Below are 26,538 nucleotides of genomic sequence, written 5' to 3' on the forward strand. Positions count from 1 at the left end.
ATGGCATCAAAAACAAAACAATGCCATCAAAAGAGGTGTGGTTAGTTTTTCATTAATTAGGTCTCATGGTTAGTTGTGTTGTTTCCTAAGAAAGCACAAAACAGAAGCCACAAACTGATGAACTTGGATGAATATGAATGCTGCATTACTTCTAGTAAAAGTTTTCTCCTTAGTTAAATCATTGTATTAAAAATGGAAAAATGCACACGAATGACTCCCCTATTAACAGATATAGTTAACACGTAAGTGCAATTCAGTTACATTCATTCACAACAGCATATGGGACCTTAACGTTTCTCATACTTGTTGACTGATGTTAAATATCAAACTTCTATACCAAAGGAGAATGGGGGAAGGGGGAGAACACAGTAAAATCTTCCTTGAGAGAAACAATTCACTGACAAGTAACTTTTTTCTTGAAAAATAAATTGTTTTATATCCATAGCTTATAAGCATAAGACGAACTCAAGTTATCAACAGTCTACCCATTTACCATATATCAAAAACAAAAGTTAACTGAACAAATAAAACAGACACTAGCACTAGCGGATAAACACTATAGGGAACCTAAATACTGGTTTTACCCAAAACACAGAAACATTTCAAAAAAACAGTATACCACTTACACTCCTCTATCTTTACTTTCATTCCTTTGCCCGCATCTTTGTCTTCCTTGGACTCGGTAGTAACGAGGAATAAGTTCCCTCCTTTAGAGAACCAATGAAACTAAATCTTGAGTTAAGAGGTTATTGGGTGGGTGGGTGGGGGGACAACTTAAAGGACTCATTGCCGACTGACTATTCACTGAAATAAGCTCAATAACGTGCTCGGAAACCGGATTCATGCTGAAGTACGAACGCACTCGCTCAAAAAAGGCGACGTGAAAGAGTGGTAAGTTAAAAGAGACAACCTAACATTCTGTCACATCATTGCCACACTGCTGCGGTCCACCCCTTCCCACTCCTCAGGAACCCACGGGCGGTACGCCTGTCAGATGCCGGCCTCCCGCGCCGCTGTCACCTCTGGTGGGGAAGACCCTCTCCCGGCTCACAGCCCCCCGGGCTCGCCTCCAACTCGGCGGACCCGGGCGTGCGTCTGGAGGACAAGTCCTTTAAGCAAAGCAGCTGGGACAGTCCGAAGGCCAGAAGAGGCGACCCCGGGGCAGAGGCCGCGACATCCCTCGGGATCGCAGCCAAGGGAACCAGGACAGCATTCGCGGGACTCCGGCTTCCCCGGCTCTCCGCGTGACGCCAAGGTGGACCGCATCATCAGGCACCGCGGAGGGCCCTCCACTGCGACCCGCCGGTACACCCGGCAGGGGTCCCGCGGAGAGGAAGGGCGGGCCGGCGGACGCCCCGCAGCCGGAAGGGGCGAGCCCCGCAAGTGGGTCTCCCTCCGGTCGGGCTCACCTTCAGGTCGTTCTCCGGCAGGTACTTGCACAGCCGCGCTATCTCCACATACTTGTCCAGATCTAGCGGCGCCATTTTAGGAATCACAAGCCGCGGCAGCGGCGGCGGCGGCGCTGGAGTAGCGGAGGCAGCGGCGGAGGCCGAAGCCGGAACTCTCCCTACGTCACGTCCGGCCCGTGAGTGGCGTACGCGCAGCGACGTCAGAGCCTGGCGGATTCTCCGGGCAGCTTCGGGCTACCTGGTGCCCAGGCTGGCTGAACACCGGTCACAAGCCCTAAGGGACCCCGAAGATCCGGCCAGAGACACCGACTGGGACGCGTAGTTGTCTACCGCTGGGCGAGCCGAGATTTGTAGTTTTCAAGTGTAGCCAACTATTCTTTTTCTTCCCCTTCCCTTCCTTGTGACTCTTCCTAGGGGAACCGGCGGGACCTTTCCGAGGCAAAACGGCGAAGTGGGTGACTCTAGGCATTCACTCGTTTCTCATGCCGACCCTGTTAAGCACTCTCCCACCAGAACATCTTCAGTTAAAAATCGGGTAAGCTTGACTATAGCAACCCGTTTGCACCTTCCAAGGCCTTGTGAAGACCTCGCCTAGACCTGTGGCACAGATGTCACTCTCCCGTCCTCCGAACAGGAAGGAAGGGAAACCAATATTAAACTGTTTCTTACACTAAATGCTATACAGAGGCTATTTTTCCCCCCACTTAATCCGCATAAGGACTGGTGAAACTGCGAGGCCCAGAAGTTAAACTTGCCCAAAATCTCATAGGAAAGAAACGGTGGAGCCAAGATTGGAAAATAGGCTACTGACTTAAGCGTACTCCCGTAGGAGTTCTACAAAGGCTGGAAGTTTTTTTGTTGTTGTTGTTGATCCCCAATGCCAAGAACAGTACCTGGCACTTAGTGTACCCTTTACGCTTGTTTATTCTATGGAGCACCAACTATGTACCATTGCAGTTGTAGACACTTGAGTAATTCAGTGAACACGGAAAACAAAAATCTTTATCCTCATCCTGTAGTTTATAGAAGACAGAATATAAATAATAATAGATTACTTATTGCGTTAAAAAGTGATATGTGATAGAAGAGGGAAAAAAACAGTAGGATAAAGAGATGGGGTGGGGAGGGGAGGGGAGGGGAGGGGGGATAGTAGAGGATAGGAAAGGCAGTAGAATACAACAGACACTAGTATGGCAATATGTAAATCAGTGGATGTATAACCGATGTGATTCTGCAATCTGTATAGGGGGTAAAAATGGGAGTTCATAACCCACTTGAATCAAAGTGTGAAATATGATATGTCAAGAACTTTGTAATGTTTTGAACAACCAACAATAAAAATTTAAAAAAAAAAAAAAAAGAGAGAGAGATGGGGTAATGAGCGTTTTTAAGAAACAAAGAAGCTGGGTGAGGTGGTGCTTGCCTATAATCCCAGCAGCTGGGGAGGCTGAGACAGGAGTTCAAAGCCAGCCTCATCAACAGCCAGGCGCTAAGCAACTCAATGAGACCCTGTCTCTAAATAAAATACAAAATAGAGCTGGGAATTTGGCTCAGTGGTTGAGTGCCCATGAATTCAGAAAAAAAAAGAAAAACAACAAAGAAATGGGGGGGTTAGCTATGCAGATACCTGGGAGAAGTCATATAGAAGAGCTGATTTTTTTTTTTTAACTTTTGATGTTAAAGGAAATTAAGGAGTAAAATTATCTGACTTTTTAAATAAGGATCACTCTGGCTGCTGTATGAGACTACAAGAGGGCAATGGTTGCAACTGAGATATTAGAAGACTTATATAACCTATAGTAGCAAGTGCATCATCAATATTTGTTGTTTAAGAGACAGGACTGGGGCTGGGGATGTGGCTCAAGCAGTAGCACGCTCACCTGGCATACGTGCGGCCAGGGTTCCATCCTCAGCACCACATACAAAGATGTTGTGTCCGCCAAAAACTAAAAAATAGTAATCCCAGTAAGGAAGGAGAATCACAAGTTCAAAGCGACCTCAACAATTGATAAGACTCTGTCTCAAAATAAAAAGGACTAGGGATGTAGCTAAGTGGTAAAGCACCCCTAAATTCAATCCCCAGTACAAGAAGAGAGTGATCCTGGACTGAATCCTCTTGCTCTAGAGTATATTTTGGGGACAATGGGATAAACTTTTCCCCACTGTGGTGGTGCCAGAGCTCAAACCCAGGACCTCCTACATGCTAGGCAAGCTCTCTACCACTGAACTACTATACCTCTAACCTCGATAAAATTTAAAAAAAATTTTTTCTTATTACAGGGAATTGAACCCAGGGCACTTAGCCACCGAACCACATCCCCAGCCCATTTTTATTTGTATTTGTGTTGTTGTTGTTGTTGTTGTTTTGTTTTTTTAGATAGGATCTTGCTAAGTTACTTAAATCCTCACCACATTGCTGACCCTGGCTTGGAACTTGTGATCTTCCTGTCTCAGCCTCCTGAGTCACTGGGATTACAAGCATGTGCCACTGCACCCGTCTCATTGGAATAAATTTTAATGAGAAGACTGGCAGGGTGGCACATGCCTGTAATCCCAGTGGCACTAAATGATTAGAGTTCAAATCCAGGCTCTACTACTTACTGTGTGATTTTGAGCAAGTTATTTATCCTTTTGAGATATGTAGATATCTGGGGGAAGTCATATGGAAGAGCTGAAGTCATATGGAAGAGTTTTCTCAGTTGCAATATGTCAACAATAAAAATAGTGCCCACATCATAGTGAGATAAAAATAATACCTCATAGGCTTGTGCTGAAGTTTAAAACGTAAATACACGAAAGTGACTTAAATAACATCTAGCACAGAGTAAAGCCTGTATAATTGTTAGCACTAAGTATTGGGTGGACAAGAAAGATCTTTCTGAAGAGTTAACTATTTGAGAGTTGCAAAAAATAAAATAGTATACTTTCTTTGGGAAAAATCGCAAATGGGGAAAAGATGCTATTGTTAGTTGGTCTTTTTATTGCAATCTTCTTAGGAAAGCTGGTGATTCACATTTCATCCCTGAACCTTAATAATTGGGAATAAATTATACTCAAGATACCTTCTTAAAAGTGGAAAAGAAGACAAAAAGTGAGATGAATATGAGCTTTTATATAAACTGTGAAGTGCTTAAAAGGAAGGTGTCACCTGCATTCATTGCTGATAAGTCAGTGAATGGATCAGTGGTGTGCCCTCTGGTGAAAAGAAGTGGCAGTGCTTTACCAAACTGACCACAAGAAGCCCCTATTGCAGACCCACCTCATAGAGTGAAACTTACTCTTCGTGTCCACAGCAGAGAGGAGGAAAGCATCCCTCAGAGTGTTGGGCATGTTCTTAGGAAAGATAAGACATACTGAATGATTTGGGTCTGAAAGAGTACACAGTTCAATGACTGGAAAGTGTTCTTTGTCTTCCTTCCACAGAGCAGAGGATCTGGTCTCCCAGTTCTGTCATTTACGTGGGTAAGTGATTTTTACTTCTTTAGGCCTTGAATCCCATTTTAGTGTTTTATTTTATTTGGTACTGGGGATTGAACCCAGGGGCACTTAACTACCTAATTACATCCCCATCCCTTTTCATTTTTTATTTTGAGACAGGGTTTCTTGCTGAGTTGCTTAAGGCCTCACTAATTGGCTGAGGCTGGCTTTGGACTTTCAATCCTCCTGCCTCCACCTCCCAAGTCACTGGTATTACTTGTGTGCACCCCCATGCCTACATGACTCCCATTTAAAAAATAAATTTCAAATGTTCCTTCCAGAATTCTCAAATGTGATTTCTAGTCCAGAACCATAGGTTCCACAGTAAAAAGTGGTTGTTATTTTGTTGTTGTTGTTGTTTATATTTTGGTACTAGGGATTGAACCCAAGGGCACTTTACCACTGAGCTTTATCCCCAAGCCTTGTTTTTTGTTTTGTTTTGTTTTTTGTTTTTTTGTTTTTGAGTCAGGGTCTCACTAAATTGCTCAGGGCCTCACTAAATTGCTGAAGTTTGCTTTGAACTTGCAATCCTCCTGCCAGGGCCTCCTGAGTCATGGGATTATAGGCATGAACCACCTCACCTGACTAGTTGTTGTTTTGCTCACAGACCTTTTCTGATTTTTTGTTTGTTAACATATGACACTTCATGCCATATCCAGCATGGAGCCTTGAAGTAGACCTAGTCAAAAGACCCACGAGACTTAAGAGTATTCTACAGTTCTGAGCAGAAATCACTATCTAGATGTGTGTGGACATAAGGTAGAGCAAACCTGGCCTTAGTTTTCTTTCCTGAAGAGGAACAGAATGACTGTGTATCCATAAACTCCTCTTTGACAGTGAGTGGGGATTTCGCCATTAACAAGGAATTCACGAAAACTCTATAGGTGTTAGAAATAGTATCATGAAGCAGTTAGGAGAGCTGCAGCCTTCAAATTCCATTTTGTCCATAATTTGATTATGCTTCAAGTAGCTAAAACATTTACCAAGATGGCTTTTCACCTGTATTATGGAGTCCTCTTGACCCCTGTATCTGCACAGTAGGCATTATTATCCCTATCATTATAGATGAGGGAACTAGGGTTCAAGAAGGCTAATGAACTTGCCCAGTGTGAGAGTCTGATGGTTCTTGATAGAGCCTGGATTTGAACACAAGTAATTCTGACTTCTTTCCACTAAGCTACCATAGTGCTATAGTCCTGGAGTTCCTACTTTTCCAGTCTTAGCCATTTTCTCTGGTTCCTAGGATACAACACTGTTGCTCAGCGTGTGATTCTCTAAATCAGACATAGGTGAGCCACCCTTTCAGGAAGGTCACAAAGAACCTATAATTAGGATGTGAATCTGAGATAATGCAGGGGCTGAACGTATAGCTCAGTGGTAGAGTGCTTGCCTAGCATGCACAGGCCCTGAGTTTGATCCCTAGCTCTGCAAAAAAGACAGAAATAAGATAAGGTTGCATGTGGTTTCAGTGTGACTAGTGAGGTCTAACTGGTTAGCCCAGCCCTAAATTAAAACATAAAAAGCTAATAATGGGTGGCTGTAATTCCAGTGACTAGAGAAGCTGAGGCAGGAGAAAGGCAAGTTCAAAGCTAGCCTGGACACTTTGGCAAGACTATGTTTTAAAATAAAAAATAAAAAGGACTGGGGATGCCCTGGGGTTGTAGCTCAGGGTTAGAGCACTTGCCTAGCATGTGTGAGACACAGGGTTCAATTCTTAGCACCACATATAAAATCAAGGTCTATCAACAACTAAAAATATTTTTTTAAAGGTTGGGAGTATAACTTCCTGGATTCAATGCCCAGTGTAAAAAATTAATTAAAATTATAATTTAAAAATGCAGATGTGCATACCTACCCACAGTAGTTCATGTATAACCACAAAGAGCTTTATCCCTTCACAGAGGACCTGCTCTGTGCCAGCACCTGGGTGCTGAGCACTTTACATTATCTCCTGTACTTCCAACGACTACTGTCACAGAAATATGATTGGCTCCATGTTAAAGATGGAGGACACTGAGGCCCAGAATAAGTCACTTCTCGAGAAGTGATGAGCTTTTTATTCCCTGCATTTTTTTTTTAGTTGTGGATGGACACAATACCTTTATTTTGTTTATTATTTTTTATGTGGTGCTGAGGATCGAACTATATCGATCACACGTGCAAGGCAAGTGCTCTGCCACTGAGCCCCAGCCCCTCCCTTCATTCTTTACAATCATTCCTGTTTCTCCATTTTCAAGTTAGACTATAAAGTCCTAGAGGCCAGGGCATGTTGTCCGGAGCATGCTATAATTCAAATGGCAATTACAGAATGAGTCAGCTATTTAAGGCACCAAACTTGAACTGGTCTTGAGGACAGACCAGCTGCCCAAGTGGACATCCAACGCCGGGCATTTCGCTTGTATGTCGTTTCCAAGTAACCCTGGCTTATTTTCTCCGCTGGGGAGGGAGGACTTCAGGGAAAGCCCGGCCTGTTCCTGCTGGAGGACTTCGGGGTCCCGAGCGTTCCCTCTACGCCCCTTCCCAGGCAGCTGACAGCCCAAGTCGGAAAGCTGTTGGAAGCTGTTGGCCCCGACGCGCTTCCGGGGCCTGTGGGGAGGGGCAATGGACTGAGTCCCGCCCCCTTCAGGGGCGGAGCCACGGATAGGGACTGGCCTGAGCTGCCGCAGGTAAAGTAGTCCTGAACCTGGGGAATCTCTGGGGGGAGGGCGAAGGGCGTATCTTTTACCTTGGAGTGGACACCAGTTTCCGACCCGGCCACCAGCATTTCTCTCCTCGCCCTGTCTCTTGTACCCTAGAGTTCCCACAACGGGATGGGACTCCGCGAGGGAGCTAGCAGGGGCGGCTGGGAGAGGTCCCTGCTCATGCAAAGCCCACCCACTGAGCTTTAGGCTCTGGGGCTATAGTCAGTGTCCTAGGCCTCAGTTCGTTTTTATCATTTTATCTCTTCATTAATCCATTTCCTTTCTTCATTCACTCATCCTTCACTCCCTTCTACTCTATTCCAGGTCCATTGGTAAATTCTCAGAACAAATTGTACTGGCCCAGCACTCCAGGAATTTAATCTAGAATTGAATTTAGAGACTTTTAAATAGATACTTAGACCAAGAATAATCCCTGCAATGATAGCTTAATAAAAAATGTCAGCCCTCAGGTAGAAGGAAATAATTTGGGGGAGTAGAAGTGAAAAGCAAAAAAAAAAAAAAAAAAAAGAGAGAGAGAGAGAGAGAGAGCTTTTCTTGAAGGAATATTTGAGCTGGGCTTTAGAGGCTGACTAGGAGTTTGCAAGTTTACAAGAAGGGAAAGGACATTCCAAGTAGGGAAAGCTGCTTGGGCTGCAAGTGATAAAACGACCTGCCATATAATAGGAGCAACAAAAAGCCCAGTATTGCAAGACATTGTGGAAGTCACTTTGCAGAAAATCAGTTAACACCAGAAGGCCTGACCTTCTGTCATGATGAGGCCAAGATTTATCCCAGAGTTCAATATTTCTCAGACTCTTAGGATGTTTTATTTTTTGATAAACACAAACATCTTAAAAACTCTAAAATTTTGGCATATGCCCCTTCCCCATGAGAATCACAGGACACATAGAAAACTTTAGCAAAAACAAAAACAAAAACATATAGTTATATTAAGAAAGTTATGTTAAGGTTGGGTGGTGTAGCTCAAAGGTAGAGGACTCACCTAACAATACACTAGGTCAAGGTTCAACCCCTAGCACTAAAAAAAAGAAAAATATTATATGAAAAGTTTCGTGATTCATATTCAGATTAATCAGGCCTTAGACATTGGTACATTCAACAGGAAAGTTTTGTTTGTTTGTTTGTTTGTTTTGTGGTACTGGGGATCCTAGGCAAGCACTCAACCACTGAACCATATCCCCAACCCCTCAACAGGAGAGGTTTTAAAGGGGAGGGTAACCTGATTTGTTCTGTGTTTTATGAAGAAGATAATCTTAAATATCTAAAAGTGTCTTTTATTCTTATGCGTAGGACACCATGAAGCAGCTGCCAGTCTTGGAGCCTGGAGACAAACCCAGGAAAGCAACATGGTCTGTAAAAGAGGATTCACTCACATGTGCATGCACACACACACACACACACACACACACACAGAAGCTTTTGTTTCATTTATAAATAGTTTACTAATGTATTTGGTCATCAGTGAAAAAGAGTAGAGATGAAACTGTCTGCAATTTCTGGTAATTAGACTCCAACTGTCTGAGAAGGTCTCCAGAGGAAAGATGAGGGGGCAATAATTATCACAGAGCAGATGTTAATTTTATTAAAATCCTTTACCAAGAAGAGTAAGGCACTGACCATCTGGCATCCTCAACTCCAATGTGGTGTCTCCCCCCGAGCTGTGACTCATTTTTAAAATTTTTAGGGAATTGAATTTGCATTCAAATTCACTGGCTTCACTGTTTCTTAGATGTTTGTTCAACCAACCCTTCATTCTATAATACTGTTCTGACAGAAGCAGCTGCTGTGGAGGGTCTGGAGGTCCAAAGATCAACAGTCTCTGTGTAGTAGGGCCTCTAGACTAAGCAGGTCTTGGTGATAGCATGTGATCAGTGCTGAGGCAGGGTCAAAGAAAGCTGCATAGAAGTGGCAGTGTTTCCACGGACCTTGAAGGAGAACCTCCTATGGCTCCCCTGTTTCCATCCTGTTGGGTACCTAACACATATCTGATCATGGCATTCTCTAGCTTAAAACCCTTTTGAGGGCTGGGGGTGGACCCCAATGGTAGAGTATTTACCTAGCATGTGCAAGATCCTGAGTTCCATTCTTAGCACTAGAAAAGAAAAATTGACAGACTCCTTATACTCTCCCACTGGTCCCTGCATAATTCTATTTCTGCCTTTCCTTCCAACTTCAAATATCCTTACCTATTTTTTTGCTCTCTCTTCGTTTAGCATTGTCTTCAGTGTCCCACTCAGGTCCTGTACATGCTAGTTCCTCCACCTGGACCTCTCCTTCCCTTCAACTTTCATCTCTCTTTCCCCAGCTAATTTCTACTCCTACTTCACATCTCAGTTCAAATGTTCCTTCTTCAGGAAGCTGCCTCTGACCGCTCCACCCCCACCTCTCTTTACAGGGTGAAGCCCTCCTGTGGTACATTCCCATTTTATTTGTCTTGTGTTAGACAAATAGCTAGTCCTGTCCTGAAATAGATATTTGTGAACTTATTTAATGTTTCTTCCCAACTAGTTTGTAAGGGCTTTGAGGCCTTGTATTATTAACCATCTATCTAGATATGTTTGTGTTCTTAGGTAAGTTATTAATCTTTGGGCTTTTCTAAGCCTCAGTTCCTCGGTTGTAAAACTCAAATGATGATAATAGTACTGATCCTCAAATTGCTTCTATGCAGATGAAATGAAACCAGGGTTGTAATGTCAGCACATTGTCAGAGTTGTGTGTGTGGCACATTATTAGTAACTATCCAGGTGGTAATGGGGTATGCAGATCTGGAAGTCAGAAGAGATCTGAATATGAAGTAGAGATTTGGAAATCATGGATGATGATAGAGATGGTGGTAATTGAAGCAAACATAAACTGAGAAAAAGAGAATTCTGAGGATACTGAGAGTTAGGAGGAGGCTGTCAGGAAAGAAATCAGAGAAGGAAACAGAAAAGTGAATGGAGATTCAAAAGGTAGAGGTATGGTGAAGCAAGATTAGGGGAAAGGTAAAAGGAGGAGGGGAGGGTTGGGAATACCAGACATCAGAGATGTCAATAAAACATGGCCTAAAAAACAGCTAGGGAATTTTCTTTTCTTTTTTAATATATATATATATTTTTTAGTTGTCAATGGACTTTTATTTTGTTTATTTATATGTGGTGCTGAGAATCAAATCCAGTACTTCACACATGCTAGGCAAGCGCTCTACAACTGAGCCACAATCCCAGCCCGGGGAATTTTCTTTTCTAAGCATGAAACTTTAAAATGTGTTTTCTCAGTTAGCATTCAGAATAACTTTAGAGAATGGAATGACTGGATCCTGTATGCAATTTTCCAAGTCTTAGCTTTGGCTTGCATCAGGTTGAGCTTTATGAGTAATCTGGAAAGGCTCTTAAAATCCACAAATCCTAGAAAACTTTTCTGGACAGGGAGACATCACTGGTTAGTAGCAAGAACCTGAGTCTGTAGGCATCCCCATGAAGGCACCCTTTAACAAGACCCTTCCTACACTGCTACTGGCTTTGAGTCTTCACAACCACCTTTTGAGGTAAGACCTGTTGCTCTCCTTGTTTTACAAATGAAGAAAGTGAAGTTCGGAAGGGTTAAGTGACTTCCAGGTCGTACATCTAGAAAGTACTGGAGCTGAGACTAGAACCAGGTCTGTCCAAATTCACAAACCGCGTTTATAACCACTAACTATGCTGTTGTGTCAAGACATAACAGTGAACATTTCTGGATGTCATTTCCCTGTCCACCATATGGGGTCATTACCAGCCCAGTGCATCTCCCTTAGGTTATATAAGGTGGAAGTAGTGACAAAATTGAAAAACCAAAGCTGTGAACATAGGAAGATACTCCTGTTGATCAGGGAAGTGCTGTTTTGCTGGATACAGTTAAAGTGTCTGTGTATGTATCAGGTCCTTCCTTCTGTGAATGCTTCATGAGCAATGAAAAGAACACACCCCTACACTTGTTCTGTGCTTAGGTCTCCTGAATACATCCTCCCTTTGGCAGGTACACCTTGACTCCCCCTGGAGACAGCCCCTGTGCTCGAGTTGGCCACAGTTGCTCATATTTACCCCCAGTTGGTGATGCCAAGAGAGGGAAGGTTGTCATTGTTGGAGGAGCAAATCCAAACAGAAGCTTCTCTGATGTGTACACCATGAATCTGGGTAAGATCAATAGCTGCAGAATGCAACTGGCTTTTGCTGCCAGGTGTGAGCAGAGCATTCTTCAGAATACCAGCTCCAACCAGATAGCAGGAAAAAAAGTGCATCATTGACAGGTTTCAGCAGATTGGCACATATTCACCTGACCAGTGCCTCCTTGTTTAGGGGGTCAGACCTCCTATGGGCCCATATGGAGCCCAGGACATCCAATCACTGATTCATCAAATATTTCTCCAGGAGACATCAGTGACTCCCACCTCTCCTTCCATTCACATATTCAAAGAATCTTTGGGTCACAAATATCTCCGATCTTTATCCATGTTGGTCCATTCTCACTACTACCACTGTAGTCCAAACCACTGTTACCTCTCAACTAGACTGTTGGAATCACCTCCTCACTGGTCTCCCTGTCTCCAAGTTTACCCACTGTACAGTGCATTTTCTTTTTTTTTTAATTTTATTTTTTAGTTTTTTAGATGGACACAATATCTTTATTTTACATTCATGTGGTGCTAAGGATAGAACCAAGTGCCTTGTGCATGCTAGGCGAGAACTCTACCACTAAACCACAACCCCAGCCCAGTTTTCTTTTAATATTTTTGTAGTTGTAGATGGACAGACTGCCTTTATTTTATTTGTCTTTATTATTTTTTTTTAATGTGGTGCTGAAGATTGAACCCTGTGCCTCATGCATGCTAGGCAAGCGCTCTGCCACTAAGCTACAGCCCCAGCCCTTTTTTTTTTTTTTTTTTTTTTCTTTTGTGGCACTAGGGATTGAACCCAGGGTCTTGTGCATGCAAGGCAATCACTCTACCAACTGAGATATATCCCCAGCCTGGTTACAGTGCATTTTCTAGACCTAGCCAGAGAATGTTGTCTTAGATACAAGTCCAATTCCCTTTCTTTCTTTCTTTATAGTTGTAGATGGACAGAATGCCTTTATTTTATATGTATATTTTTTTAATATTTATTTTTTTAGGTGTAGATGGACACAACACAATGCCTTTATTTTTATGTGGTGCTGAGGCTCGAACCCGGGTCCTGCACGTGCTAGGCAATCGCTCTACCGCTGAGCCACAATCCCAGCCCAGAATGCCTTTATTTTATTTGTTTATTTTTATGTGGGCTAAGCATCAAACCCCTTACCTCACACATGCTAGGCAAGTGCTCTGCCACTGAGCTACAGCCTCAGCCCCATCAGTCTCCTTTTTAAGCCTTTCCCAACCTCATTTATTGGCTCTCACCAACCCACATTTGCTACACTGAATAGCCTTCATTTCCTTGAAAAAAAATATATTTTTTTAGTTGTAGTTGGACACAATATCTTTTATTTATTTTTATGTGGTGCTGAGGGTCAAACCCAGTGCCTCACATGTGCTAGGCGAGACTCTACCACTGAGCTACAACCCCAGCCCTCCTTGAATACATTTTGAACTTCCCCCTCCAAGCCATGGCATACTCTTGCATGGAAAGTTCTTCCCAAATCCCAAATTAAATGTCATTTCTGGCTGGGCATGGTGGTTCATGCCTGTAATCCCAGCAACTCAGGAGGCTAAAGTAGGAGGATCACGAGTTCACAGCCAGCCTCAGCAATTTAGCAAGGCCCTAAGCAACTTAGTGAGACCCTGTCTCAAACATGAAAAGGGCTGGAGATGTGGCTCAGCAGTTAAGCACCCCTGGGTTTAATCCCTGGTACAAAAAAAAAAAAAAAAAAAAAGGAAAAGAAAAGAAAGAACTAATTATTTCTGTCAGGATTCTTTCCCTGGTACTTTTGGATTAGTTTAGTCACTACCTTCTTGTGGTCCACAGTATTGTGCACTGTCCAAACCTCTTCCCCTTCACGGTTCATAGCACATGGGATTGTTTCCTAAGGCTCTTGCCCACAGAGTGTAAGCTCTTTGGAAACAAAGGAACATGGTTATTTTATTTATCATTGTATCCCCAGCCACTACCAGAGCACTTAGCACAGAGCAGGTGCTTTTTAAGTATTTGGATGAATGAATCAATGAATGAAGGAAGGAATGAGTGAGTGAACAAACTAATGAACCAGTGACTACTATGTGCTATACTTAGGGAAGAATTTAAAAACTGGTGATCCACATACATGTTTTGTTAATTCCATATAATTTGTTTTGTTTTGTTTTAGTCATATGTTGTTTACAAAATAAGCAGGGGTCTACATTTAAAAATTGATGGGCTGGGGATATAGCCCTGTGATAGAATGCTTGCCTAGGACATGCAAGGCCTACTATACACACACACACACACACACACACACACACACACACACATATTATCCTAAGAAGCCAAATCATTTTGTTGTTGTTGTTGTTGTTATTTTGTTTTTGTTTTCCCCCCAGTGCTGGGGATTGAATCAGGTCCTTGTACATGTAGTCAAATGCTCTACCTCTGAACTACAACTGTCTCTCTCGTGATAATTTAAAATGGTTTGACATCTCTAGACCTGCATGGCTACTTGGTAACAATTATTTGGTGCTGAGCTACACCTATTGATGGGACATTGATTCTCCAAGTTGTCATAGTCCTTGCTTCTCCACTCTAGGCATTTGAATCTCTACTCCTTGAACTAGGAAATCCAAGGCAAATTGAATCTCTTCTAGTAGAATGCTTGCCTAGCATGCCCAAGACCCTGATTTTGATGCTCAGGACTGGAGGAAAAAATGCAAGTCATTTTCAGCCATCAAGGAACTCACTTTTTAATTTTATCTTATTTTGTTTTGTTCTGTTTGTGATGTGGGAATAAAACTCAGGGCTAGGCAGGCATTCTACCACTAAGTTCATACCCAGCCCAAAGTTACACCTTGCCACCTGTTACTAGCTTTGTGGTCCTGGCTAAACCATCTGGACCTCAGAGTACAATGTAGTGTGGATATAATTTGCTTCTGTTGGCCACCATAATGATCCAAAAAGATGGTGCCTTGGAACATCCTAGGAAATGGTTTTCTAACTAAAACAACTAATAGGGCTCTGGTTGTAGCTCAATGGTAAAGTACTTGCCTAACATGTATGAGGCACTGGGTTCAATCCTTAGCACCACATAAAAATAAATAAATAAAATAATGGCATTGTATCCATCTACAACTAATAAGTTTTTTTAAATATTTATCTTTTAGTTGTAATTGGACACAATACCTTTATTTCACTTATTTATTTTTATGTGGTGCTGAGGATTGAACCCAGGGTCTTGCATGAGCGAGGCAAGTGCTCTACCGCTAAGCCCCAGCCCACTAATAAGATTTTTTTTTTAAATAAAATAAAACAACTAATAGGTCAGGTGTTATTTTTCAGTGAACTTGGTTTAGCCAAAATCAGCTAGTTATAGTAAGAGACACCCACTTAAAAAGAGAGAGAAAAGGAGAAATTTATAAAGATATCAGAGATGTTTTGCAGAATCCAGGGGCAGGAAGCACATCCCCTCATGAGAGAGTGGAAACAGTGAATCTGCTGGCCCATTTAGATTAATTGGCTACCTCTTATTCAGTCAACTGAGACTAGAAAGTCAAAGTGATACAGACATTTTGTCTGGGCTCTACCCATGTGGTTAGAAGGGAGAATGAGGATAGTTTCCATAGACTAGGGCATATGGACAGGCAGATAGCCCCCAAAGTGTCTATTATCAATCATCTCATAGGTTGACCCCATTCCCTTAAGTGACTTAATAGTTGTTCATTTATGCTATTGGTCTTTTTTTTTTTTTAACTACCCTCCCCAAATTTGCCAACCAACATAAGCATTTGACAGCCCCAATTGAGGAACTGAGTGAAATGTTTTCTAGGGACACACCAGTGGGACTTAGCTACCTATGGGGGCCTCTTGCCGCGGTATGAACATGCCAGCTTCATTCCTTCCTGCACACCTGGCAGCATCTGGGTATTTGGAGGGGCTGACCATTCAGGAAATCGAAATTGTCTCCAAGTCCTAAATCTTGGTAAGTAGCCAAAGGTTGGTTTATTTTCATCTTGCACACATAATTTCAGTATGTTTGGATTGAACTAATTAATTCATTTAACTTTTCTGACCTCATAAAAAACATGAATTTATCAACTCCTTAAATATCCAAGCTGGAAAGGACTTCAGAGAACACCTATGCCAGTGGGCAGCTCAGATCCAAGGAGAGGGATGTGACTTTCCTAAAGTTACCAGGGAGTCAGTAACTGAGCCAGGATAGAACCCAGGTTACCTAGATCAGTGGTTCTCTAGTGAGGACTTTTATGTCCCACAAGTGAGATCAGGCAATATCTGGAAACATTTTTGGTTTTCACAGCTGGGGTCAGGGTAGCTATGGGCATCAGGTGGTTAGAGCTCAGAGATGCTGCTTTATGTCCTGTGAGGCACAGGACTGCTCTAAAATGCCAGTCAATACCAAAGGTAAGATACTCTGCCTCAGGTCTTGTTAGTGTTTCTTTAAGCCAAAACTGGCTGATCCCTTTCCAGTCTCACTAGTAGTTGTATCAAAGGAAAAGCAATTTGAGAGCATCACTCCCAGGAGGAGGTTGCTGAACTACTTGTGGGAGGTGGACTTGTCTTTTTGTCATTTTTAAAATTTTGCTTTTTTCTTTATGAATATTATTGACAAGCTGGATGTGGTGGCACATGACCAATCTCAGCTACTTAGGAAGCTAAGGCAGGAAGATTGCAAGTTTGAGTCCAGCCTCGGCAATTTAGAAAAACCCTGTCTCAAAAAATAAAATAAAAAGGGTTTGGTATGTATCCCAGTGGTAGAACACTTGCCTAGCATGAGACAGTCTCTGGTTTAATCCCTAGCACCAAACACACAAACAAACAACAAAAAACACTAATCAGGATATGCTCTGCTGGGCACTAACCATGACCTTGAGCTAGTGATTTAACTTCTTTCTACCTCAGATTTCTTTTGTGTCACACTAGGATAGAAATGTTTCATCCCTTGTTAATTTGACAAGGGTTCAAATTAATTTGATATCTGGCAAAGACTTAACTTTCAATATTTGTTAGTTGTTGTGGTTAATGTAGGTATGCTTTGGAAAATGGAAATCAGTTCTGGACCTACCCTTTTGATTCTTGGTGACAGCATTCTTTAAATAAAATACAGTGAGCCAGGCACGGTCGAACACATCTATAATCCCAGAGACTTGGGAGGTTGAGGCAGGAGGGTCTCAAGTTTGAAGTCAGCCTCAACAAATTAGTGAGGCTCAACATAAAAAATGTTTAAAAAGACTGGGTGTGGCTCAGTGGTTAAGTGTCCTTGGATTCAATCCCTGGTAGCAAAAATACAAAAGCAAAACACAGTGAAACTTTGGAAAGCTTCTACAAAGGAATTGATTTTCTCACTGTATCCCTTTTTATCCTGGAAAGTATAATTGACACAGTGCCCAAGAAATATGGAAAATGTGAATCATTAGTTGCTTTTATTACCAGAGCAAGCCCTTCAAATGGCTTAAGACTCCTTTGTGGTTGTGTTGATGTTTGACTTCTGCACCTTCTAACTCCAAGTCCCAAAAGCTGTCCAACGTCTGTAGCTACCAAGACGATTATATTTTGCTTTGAATGTGGGTTGGGATTTGTTCAGTCTCCAAGTTCATGTTTGAGTTCCACACATATTGCAGATGCTTTGTGCAGCATTTTGCATATTGGATGCAGGCCTTTTACAAAAGGCATAGAATTTTCCAGGCAAGAAATAATCCTTAGGCTGGATGCAGTGGCACATGCCTGTAATCCTAGTGGCCTAGTAGACTAAGGAAGGAGGATTGCAAGTTCAAAGCCAGCCTCAGCAACTTAGTGAAATTTTGAGATAGGGTCTCATTAAGTCTGTCTCAAAATAAAAAATAAGCTGGGTGCAGTGGCACATGCCTGTAATCCCAGGGTACCAGGGATTGAACTCAGGGGCATTTAACCACCGAGCCACATGAGGCTGAGATAGGAGAATCATATGTTCAAAGCCAGCCTCAACAAATGTGAGGTGCTAAGCAATTCAGTGAGACCCTATCTCTAAATTTAAGAAAATACAAAATAGGGCCGGGAATGGTTGAATGCCCCTGAGTTCAATCCCTGGTACTAAAAATAAAAATAAATAAATAAAAAAGGAAAAGTTACCAAAAAAAAAAAAAAAAGGAACAGAACTAATCCTTGAGATGTTGTGGTGGAGCAAGTATGGGACAGAGATGAGTTCACGCTCCTTCTCTGCTTCTCAGATGTGCTATGACCTGGGGGACAGGATTTTAAGTTTCTGAGCTTCAGTTTCCTCGTTCCAAAATGGAAATATTTTTTACCCACCTCCAAGAGGTGAGTGAGGATGTTGGGAGTGGCAGAATATTCAGGGCAATGATCTTACACACAGAAGCTGTTCAGTTGATACGTCTGTTTCTATGTATCTACGAGGTGGCAAGCTTTTATTCTCAAGTCAGAAGAGGAGAATAATCATAGATTCTAGTGTTATTGAAACAGAGTTTAAATCCCAACTCCGCCATTTACTAGCCTGGTCACTGTAAATAAAAGTGACTTAATGTATTTCTGCTTAAATTCCCTTCTCTGTAAAAGGGGAAATCTAACATTTATTTAGTACTTCGTTTGTGTGTGCATGCGCATGCCACCTAGGGATGCATTACCATGATCTACATCCTCAGCCATTTTTAAAGTTTTTTTGTTATTGTTTTGCTTTTTTAAATTTTGAGATAGGGTCTCATTAAGTTGGCCTGGCTGACCTCAAATCTGCTGGCCTCCTGCTTCAGCCTCCTAAGTCTCTGAGATTTCAGGTGTGTACCACTGCACTGCTTTATTATTTTGTAGGGACTCTTATTATTGGCACTGAAACTGTAATAATATTGTCTGCTTTCATTTAATGGCTACACTTTCTGGGAAATTTGGCACATTTGGACTCTGGCATCTAGTTGGAATGAATTTTAGCAAATTTTGAGCTCCTCTGAATGAACAGGGTAGTCAACAAAGTGTATAATATAAAGAGGATATTGAGGGGTTTTTGTTTGTTTGTTTTCTTTTGGTATTGGATATTGAACTAGGGGCATTGTATAACTAAGCTACATCCCCAGTACTTTTTATTCTTTATTTTGAGACAGAGTCTCATGAAATTCTTGAGGTTGATCTCGAACTTATGGTTTTCCTGCCTTAACCTTCCAGGTAGCTGGGATTATTGGTGCATGCCACTGTGTGTGGCTTACTTCATTCTTTTTTTTTTTTTTTTTCCCCATGGGGATGGGGTACCAGGGATTGAAATCAGGAGCACTTAACCACTGAGCCACATCCCCAGCCCTATTTTGTATGTCATTTAGAAACAGGATCTCAATGAGTTGCTTAGCACCTCACTGTTGCAGAGGCTGGCTTTGAACTCAAGATCCTCCTGCCTCAGCCTCCCAAGCTGCTGGGATTACAGTTGTGCACCACGGTGCTCAGCTAAATTTCAGCTTCTTACCTAAAACTCAGCTGTCCTTCTCAAGGATCAGGGTAATAAAGTGACCCTGCCTAGCCCTACCAAGATTGGAGGTCAAGGACTGAGGCTGTAGATCAGTGACAGAGTGCATGCCTAGCATGCACAAGACCCTGGGTTCAGTCACTAGCACCCCCCCACACACACACACAAAAGGAGTAAGGGTCAGAGGTCCCCTTGGCCTGGATGTTTTAGAACCCTGCCTTCTCTCCGGACCAGAAACCAGGATTTGGAGGACGCCAGAAGTGACCGGCCCCCCACCGTCTCCAAGAACATTCCACACATCATCAGCAGCTATTGGAAACCAGCTCTATGTCTTTGGGGGTGGAGAGAGAGGTGCCCAGCCTGTGCAGGATATGAAGCTGCATGTGTTTGACGCAAGTATGGAGTATCAGGGATATCATTTAACCTGCTCAGGGTTATGTTGGCTGGTAGTTTACCTAATGTATAGGAAGCAAATATTGGAAAGTGAAATTGTGGCCAAATATTTCACTTCTAGACTTTTTTGCTGATATGTATTTTTTTCTTGTAGCAACATTTGCTTTGAAAAGATATCCATGATCAATTTTTAAAAATTAAACAGTAAACTTCATAAAGTAGAAAAGTAAACGTTCCCTCTTCAGCCTATCCTTACTACTCTTTAGATAAGTAAATGATATTAGCAATTTCTTTTTTTTTTTTTTTTAATTTTTTCTTTTTTTTTTAAATTTTTTCTTTTTTTTTTTTGGAATTTTTTTAATATTTATTTTTTAGTTTTTGGCGGACACAACATCTTTGTTTGTATGTGGTGCTGAGGATTGAACTTGGGCCCCACGCATGCCAGGCGAGCGCGCTACCACTTGAGCCACATCCCCAGCCCGATATTAGCAATTTCTTCTCTCTCCTTTCAGACTTACCTACGCATTTATAAATCATACAGGTTTGTGTATAGGTGCATATATAAATATTCTGTGAATTTTTAAATCATATAAAAAAACTTTAAAAACACATACATGAAATCAGATTATATACACTTTTCTGCATCTTATATTCATTTATCTATCTTATCTATTTTCTGGCACTGGGAATTGAAGGCAGGGCACTTTACCACTGAGCTACACTCCAGTTTTATTTATTTTTTATTTTGAGACAGAGTCTCTCTAAGTTGCTTAGGGCCTCCCTAAAGTGCTGAGGTTGGCCTTGAACTTGAGATCCTCCTGCCTCAGCCTTCTAAATCACTGGGATTACAAGCATGCTCCCCCACACCCAGAAGTACACCTTTCTTTTAGAGTAGGAGTAGGTTTTTAGTAATTGAAAGTATACACTTCTAAACCATACAACTGGGATCAAGACCAGATCTGATACATGGTTTCTTTGTTACTTTAGGCTAGTGACTTAATCTCTGTTAGCCTTAGTTTGCTTACTTGTTAAATGGAGAAAATAGTAGTGCTCACCACACACACACACAAAAAAAAAAATGTTTTTTTTTTTTTTTTAATTCCGTGGATTAAACCCAGGAGCACTAAACCATGGAGCCACATCCCCAGCCCTTTTTTTATATTTTCTTTAGAGACAGGGTCTCGCTAAGTTGCTCAGGCCCTTGCTAAATTGCTGAGGCTGGCTTTGAACTTGCAATCCCTCTCCTCAGCCTCCCCAACCACTGGCATTACAGGAATGTGCCACTGCTCCTGATCTTTTTAGTTTTGTTTTTTTTTTTTATTTTGAGACAGTCTTACTAAATTGTTGAAGGTCTTGCTAAATTACTGAGGCTGGCCTCAAACTTGTGATCCTCCTGCCTCAGTCTCCCAAGTCATGCATCACCATGCCCAGTAAGAGGTTGTAAAGATTATTTTTTTTTAAAAAAAGAGAGAGATTAAATGAGATAATATGATAAAGTTCCTGAGACATAAAAAGTACCTAATAAATATTAACTATATTTATATTATTATTGTTATTATTTCTTCATTTAATTATACTTTATGAATAGCTTGCTAAGTCAGTACCAATTTCCATGCAAAGCATATCCTTCTATGTGTATCTTATTCATTGATTTTCTTACTGATTAGCTTTTTGCTGACATTGGAACAATGAACATTTGTATATATTAATCTTTGTATGTATATATTAATTTATACAAACATATAGAAGAGATGCACTATGTATACTATCTCATTTAATTCATACCTCAACTCTAAGAAGTAGGTATTGTCTCTCTCCCCATTTTGTACACCCATAGAAACTAAATCCTTCCCAGGTGCTGTGGCACAAGCTTATAATCCCAGTTTCTCAGGAGGCTGAGGCAGGAGGATCACAAGTTCCAGGCCAGCCTCAGCAATTTACCAAGACCCTGAGCAACTTAGTGAGACCCTGTCTCAAAAAATAAAAAGGGGTCTGGGGTTGTGGCTCAGCAGTAGAGTACTTGTCTAGCACATGCAAGGCCCTAGGTTCGATTCTCAGCACCATATAAAAATAAAATAAAGATATTGGGTCCAACTACAACTAAATAAACAAAATATTTTAATAAATAAATAAATAGGGCTGGGAATAGCCAGGTGCATGGCACACATGTGTAATCCCAGCAGTTCAGGAGGCTGAGGCAGGAGGGTCACAATTCAAGCAACTTCGCAAAACCTTGTCTCAAAATAAAAATATATATATAAAGTGCTGGGGATGTAGCTCAGCTTTGAATGCCTCTGGGTTCAATCCATGGTACCCCCCAAAAAAGGGGGGGCAAGAGAGAATGTAGCTCATTGGTAAAAGCACCTCTAGATTCAATTCTCAGTACCAAGAAAATAAATTAAAAATCTTGTCACAGAAGAAGTGTATTTGTTCATTTTAACTTTCATGAAGTTCTAGGTTGAAACTTAAGAGGAGATCATTTCAATTCAAAAGAAGAAATAGGGGCTGGGGTTGTGGCTCAATGGTAGAGCATTTACCTAGCATACATGAGGCACTGGGTTCGATCCTCAGCATCATATAAAAATAAAATAAGGGTATTGTGTTCATCTCCACCTGAAAAACAAAAGTGTGTGTTTATATATATACATACATATATATATATATATAATAAGAAATGGTCTCCTAATGCCCCAGAGAAGGGGCAGGCATGTTAGGTAGTGTGCTCTCCAGCCCTGGGAGCATCCAAGCAGAGGCTGTGCAGGCTGTAGTGTGAGGGAGATCTGAATGGATTTGTCTCTAAGAAGGATGCTTCCTGCTTAGAGCATCTCTGCTTGCTGGGAGGTGATCAAGAAGCTTGGATGTGTTGCTCTCGTTCTTGCTTCATAGCTTTGCCACTTGATGTCAATGAATTTACTTTCTAGATACTCTGACCTGGTCACAGCCAGAGACATTTGGAAGTCCTCCATCTCCCCGGCATGGTCATATGATGGTGGCAGCAGGGACAAAGCTTTTCATCCATGGAGGCTTGGCAGGGGACAAATTCTTTGATGATTTCCATTGCATCGATACAAGTAAGTAGGGTAGAGTGTGTGGAGGCCTGTCTGTGGTACTGGGATTGAACCCCTTAGCGGGGCACATTAACTACATCTCAGACCTTTAGATAGACCTTAAGATAGGGTCTTAGGGCTGGGATTGTGGCTCAGTGGTAGAGCACTCACCTAGTACAGGTGAGACCCGGGTTCTATCCTCAGCACAAAAAATAAAGGCATTGTGTTGTGTCTAAAAAATAAATAACATCAAAAAAAAAAAAAAAAAAAGACAGGGTCTTGGTAAGTTAGTTGCCCTGGCTGACCTAGAAATTGTGATCCTCCTGTCTCAGCCTCCCAAGTAGCTGGGTTTATAAACATGCTTCCTCACATCTGGCTGCTTAACATGTTATTTCCTAAAAGAAGCTGGGTACAGTGGTGGACTCCTATAATCCCAGCTTTTCCAGAGGCTGAGGTAGAAGGATACTTGTAAGATCAAGGATAGCCCTGGGCAAATTAGTGAGGCCCTGTCTCAAATTAAAAAGGGATGGCGATCCAGCTCAGTGGTAGAGTACTTGCCTAGCATGCGCAAGTCCCTGGGTCCAATCCCCTGTACCACCAAAAAAAAAAAAAAGTGTGTGTGTGTGTTCTTTATTAGATGTTCTTTTCTGTTTCGTTTTTTGGTAATGGGGATTGAACCAGGGGTGCTTAATCACTGAGCTCCCCAACCTCTTATATTTTTTATTTTTGAGACAGGGCCTCTCTAAGTTGCTGAGGCTGGCCTCGAACTTTCGATCCTCCTGCCTCAGGCTCCCCAGTCCTTGGGATTACAAGCATGCACCATTGTGCTCTGCTCATTATGCTTTGTGCTCTACAACTGGATTTCTTTCAGGCATTAGCCACACCAGACCAGGATAACATTTAGGATGTGTCTGAAGGTAAAAGACCAGAATTACATGTTTCTCAGGCTAAACATTTGAAAACACAGGAAGAGGAAAGTTAGAACATGAGAATTGTCTCTAAGTAGTTTACGTGCACTGACAGGCCCTGGAGAGCCTGGTCTCCTTCTGGATTATTCCTTTGGGTTCTAGCTCCTTTTGGGCAGGGACTCATCTCTTGTTTGCTGGTGTATTTCTAGCACTTAGCACAGTGTCTGGAACATTCTAAGTGATGAAATACACATCTGTTTATGAGTGGGTAGATTAATAAATGAACAGTTGTACATTACTCTAGACTCAAGAACAATGGAACAATGGGCAAAAGGCATGGGAACTCCTGTGCAGACTTCCTTACCAAGCACTGGGTTCTTTGAAGCCTGGGGATGCTGACTGGGATTCTAACATTGGCTAGAATTGTGACCCCAAATACTTGGCCCCCTTCACACTGACAGGTGGAAACAGATATTCATTCTTTTTTTTTTAACCTTTGTTTATTTAAAATAATTTTTTTTTAGTGGTGCTGGAGATCAAATTGAACCTAGTGCCTCATGAGTGCTAGGCAAGCACTCTACCACTGAGCCACAATCCTAGAACATGATCTTCATTCTTTACAAGAAGCATTCCTTGCAGGTGGTCCCATGGGGTTTTTATGCTTATTTTTCAAAAGGAAGTCCTTTTCTCTTGTGCTGAAGGACTACTTCCTGTCTGTTTTTCCTGCCTACCCAAATAGTTCTCTTAAACCTAAAATCTAATAATATCCTGCCTCATGTAAATGCTTCTTAAATTCTTGTTTAAAAGATTCAAATTAGCTGGGAAAGGTGGGGCACACCTGTAATCCCAGCGGCTTGGGAGGCTGAAGCAGGAGGATCACAAGTTCAAAGCCAGCCTCAGCAATTTAGCAAGGCCCTAAGCAATTTAGTGAGACCTGTCTCAAAATAAATAAAATAAAAAGGACTGGGGATGTAGCACAGAGGTAGAGCACCCTTGGGCTCCCCAGTACCAAAAAAAAAAAAAAAAGTTTTGGAAATAGATGCTAAGGAAGGCAGCAAGTTGTAGAGAACTCAGGTTTTGGAGCAGGACCTCAGTCTAGCTCTGCCACTTACAAGCTGTGGGATCTCAAGCAAGCCTCTTTCCCTCTCTAATAATCCCCTTGTGCTCATCTGTAAGAAAGTGGTAGGCTGGGGTGGGGATATAGCTCAGTTTGTAAAGTGTTTGCCTCACATGTGCAAGAGGCCCTGGATTCAATCCCCACCACCACACACACACACACAAAAAAGGGGAGGTGGGGGGTAGGCACAAATAATAGCAATTCACAGAGCTTGTATGAGAATTAAGTGAAGGAGATATTGAAAGTAGCCAGCCAGTGCTTACAAAGTTGCTTTCTGAATAACTTGGTATTTAAAATACAACTTACCTGCTTCTGGGCAGTTAATGGTGTGAACAAAGGTGATAATCACTAAATAAGGCTGTATCACATTTCTCAGTGTGCTTCATCAGAATCCTCTAGGTTAATTGTGTTTCCCCTCCCTCCCTGGACTACCCATTCAAGCCCCACCTCCAAGTAGTTCTTATGCACACTAGACCTTGCTCTGTCACCTCTCTAGAGTTCCAAGTGAATGACTTTGAGTGATTGATTTGCAAACTGCATTAGATAACTTTGAAACCACATTTTAGCCTGTACAGTGCTAACTCTTTCTCTCTGCAGGTGACATGAAGTGGCAGAAGCTCAGTCCCACAGGGGTGGCCCCAGCAGGCTGTGCTGCCCACTCAGCTGTGACTTTGGGAAAACATATATATGTCTTTGGAGGAATGACTCCCACCGGAGCACTGGACAAAATGTACCAGTATCACATAGGTGAGTGGTGCAAACGTGTTTTGCAAAGTGACATAATGCCTTGGTTTTTCAATTTGGTTCCTCCATGTCTAAATCCAAAGGAATGAAAATTGAACTTACAGGGAATGACATCATTAAAGCAGTAACACTGCCTTTTGGGTTTGTTTTCCCTCACTCAGCTGATGCAGTAAATCAGAGAACATCTCTTGAAATTTCATAACATGGGGGCTGGGGATGTGGCTCAAGCGGTAGCGTGCTCGCCTGGCATGCGTGCGGCCCGGGTTCGATCCTCAGCACCACATACAAACAAAGATGTTGTGTCCGCCAAGAACTAAAATAAATAAATAAATATTAAAAAAAAAAAAGAAATTTCATAACATGCGCCTTTGTTCTTTACCCCTGCCAGAAAAACAGCTATGGTCTCTGCTTAAATTTGATACTTTGCTGCCCCCTGGACGTTTGGACCATTCCATGTGTATTATTCCATGGCCAGTGACATCTATTTCTGAGAAAGAAGACTCAAATTCTGTTACCCTAAACTATGAAACTGAGAAAGGGGATTCCACCGACAGAGTGGCACCATGTGGCAGCACACCTGAGGAAAGCCAGAGTGACATACTTCTATGTTTTGTGTTTGGTGGGATGAATACAGAAGGGGAAATCTATAATGATTGTATTGTGACTGTAATTGACTAAAAAAAAAAAAAAAGAAAATATTGTTACTTTCATTAAAGTTAAGAGAAACTGTAACAGTTTTCTGCTTCCAAATTTTTTCTGCAAAATATATCCATCTTACTTTGGTAGGTAATGACTTGACAGCCCAGTGCAAAAAATTCTATTGTAAAAATGGTTTTACCAGCAACCAAACCTAGGTAAAAGTGGGCCATGGTGGGGAATGTCTGTAATCCCTGCAATTTTGAACTCCTAGGAGGTTCAAAAGTTTGAGGCCAGCCTGGGCAACTCAGTGAGACCCCGTCTCAAAATAAAGGGCTGAGGATGTATGTAGTAGCTTAGTGGTAGAGTACCCCAAGGTTTAATCCTCAGTCCTGGGGGGAGGACCCTAAGTAAAGACAAGTCATAGGTATTAGAGTGGACATTTGCCAGTTGAAAGTTCTTGTTAATATTCATTAGTTGATCCTCATAAAGAGGTGCAGACTATTTGATAGTAGTAATAGCCTGTGGGGA

General features: G+C 42.0%; 2 protein-coding genes across 5 annotated transcripts in view; one reads left to right on the forward strand and one right to left on the reverse strand.

The window, feature by feature from the left end:
* Window positions 1-1,568, reverse strand: part of Ppp6c (protein phosphatase 6 catalytic subunit) — a 35,202-nt gene extending 33,634 nt beyond the window's left edge. Inside the window, exon 1 of the mRNA XM_027944383.3 lies at window positions 1,410-1,568. Within this exon, the coding sequence (XP_027800184.1) occupies window positions 1,410-1,484 (75 nt within the window). The 5' untranslated portion in view covers window positions 1,485-1,568. The remainder of the gene's footprint in view (window positions 1-1,409) is intronic.
* Window positions 1,538-26,103, forward strand: Rabepk (Rab9 effector protein with kelch motifs). 4 transcript variants are annotated; one of them, XM_027944362.3, is made up of 10 exons: window positions 1,550-1,944; window positions 4,833-4,871; window positions 7,411-7,552; window positions 8,879-8,937; window positions 11,582-11,739; window positions 15,533-15,685; window positions 19,397-19,558; window positions 22,477-22,626; window positions 25,225-25,374; window positions 25,760-26,103. In XM_027944362.3, the coding sequence occupies exons 1-10, from the start codon at window positions 1,892-1,894 to the stop codon at window positions 26,047-26,049; spliced, it is 1,356 nt and encodes a 451-aa protein (XP_027800163.2). In that variant the 5' UTR covers window positions 1,550-1,891; the 3' UTR covers window positions 26,050-26,103. The 4 variants fall into 4 exon arrangements, with proteins under 4 accessions (XP_027800170.2, XP_027800163.2, XP_027800176.2 ...); XM_027944369.3 differs by lacking the exon at window positions 19,397-19,558 and having other exon boundaries at window positions 1,538-1,944; XM_027944375.3 differs by lacking the exon at window positions 7,411-7,552 and having other exon boundaries at window positions 1,900-1,944.
* Window positions 26,104-26,538: the final 435 nt, after the last annotated feature.

Source organism: Marmota flaviventris, chromosome 13 (assembly GCF_047511675.1).
Source record: "Marmota flaviventris isolate mMarFla1 chromosome 13, mMarFla1.hap1, whole genome shotgun sequence".
In the NCBI taxonomy this organism is placed as follows: Eukaryota; Metazoa; Chordata; class Mammalia; order Rodentia; family Sciuridae; genus Marmota; species Marmota flaviventris.

What these genes read in the sequence shown, in the direction of transcription:
- Rabepk (XM_027944362.3), top strand. Translation starts at nt 1,892, where the DNA reads ATGCCGACCCTGTTAAGCACTCTCCCACCAGAACATCTTCAGTTAAAA. An exon ending in ACTGGCCTGAGCTGCCGCAG is followed by an intron (nt 7,553 to 8,878) that starts GTAAAGTAGTCC and finishes TCTTATGCGTAG; the next exon opens with GACACCATGAAGCAGCTGCC. An exon ending in AAACCCAGGAAAGCAACATG is followed by an intron (nt 8,938 to 11,581) that starts GTCTGTAAAAGA and finishes TCCCTTTGGCAG; the next exon opens with GTACACCTTGACTCCCCCTG.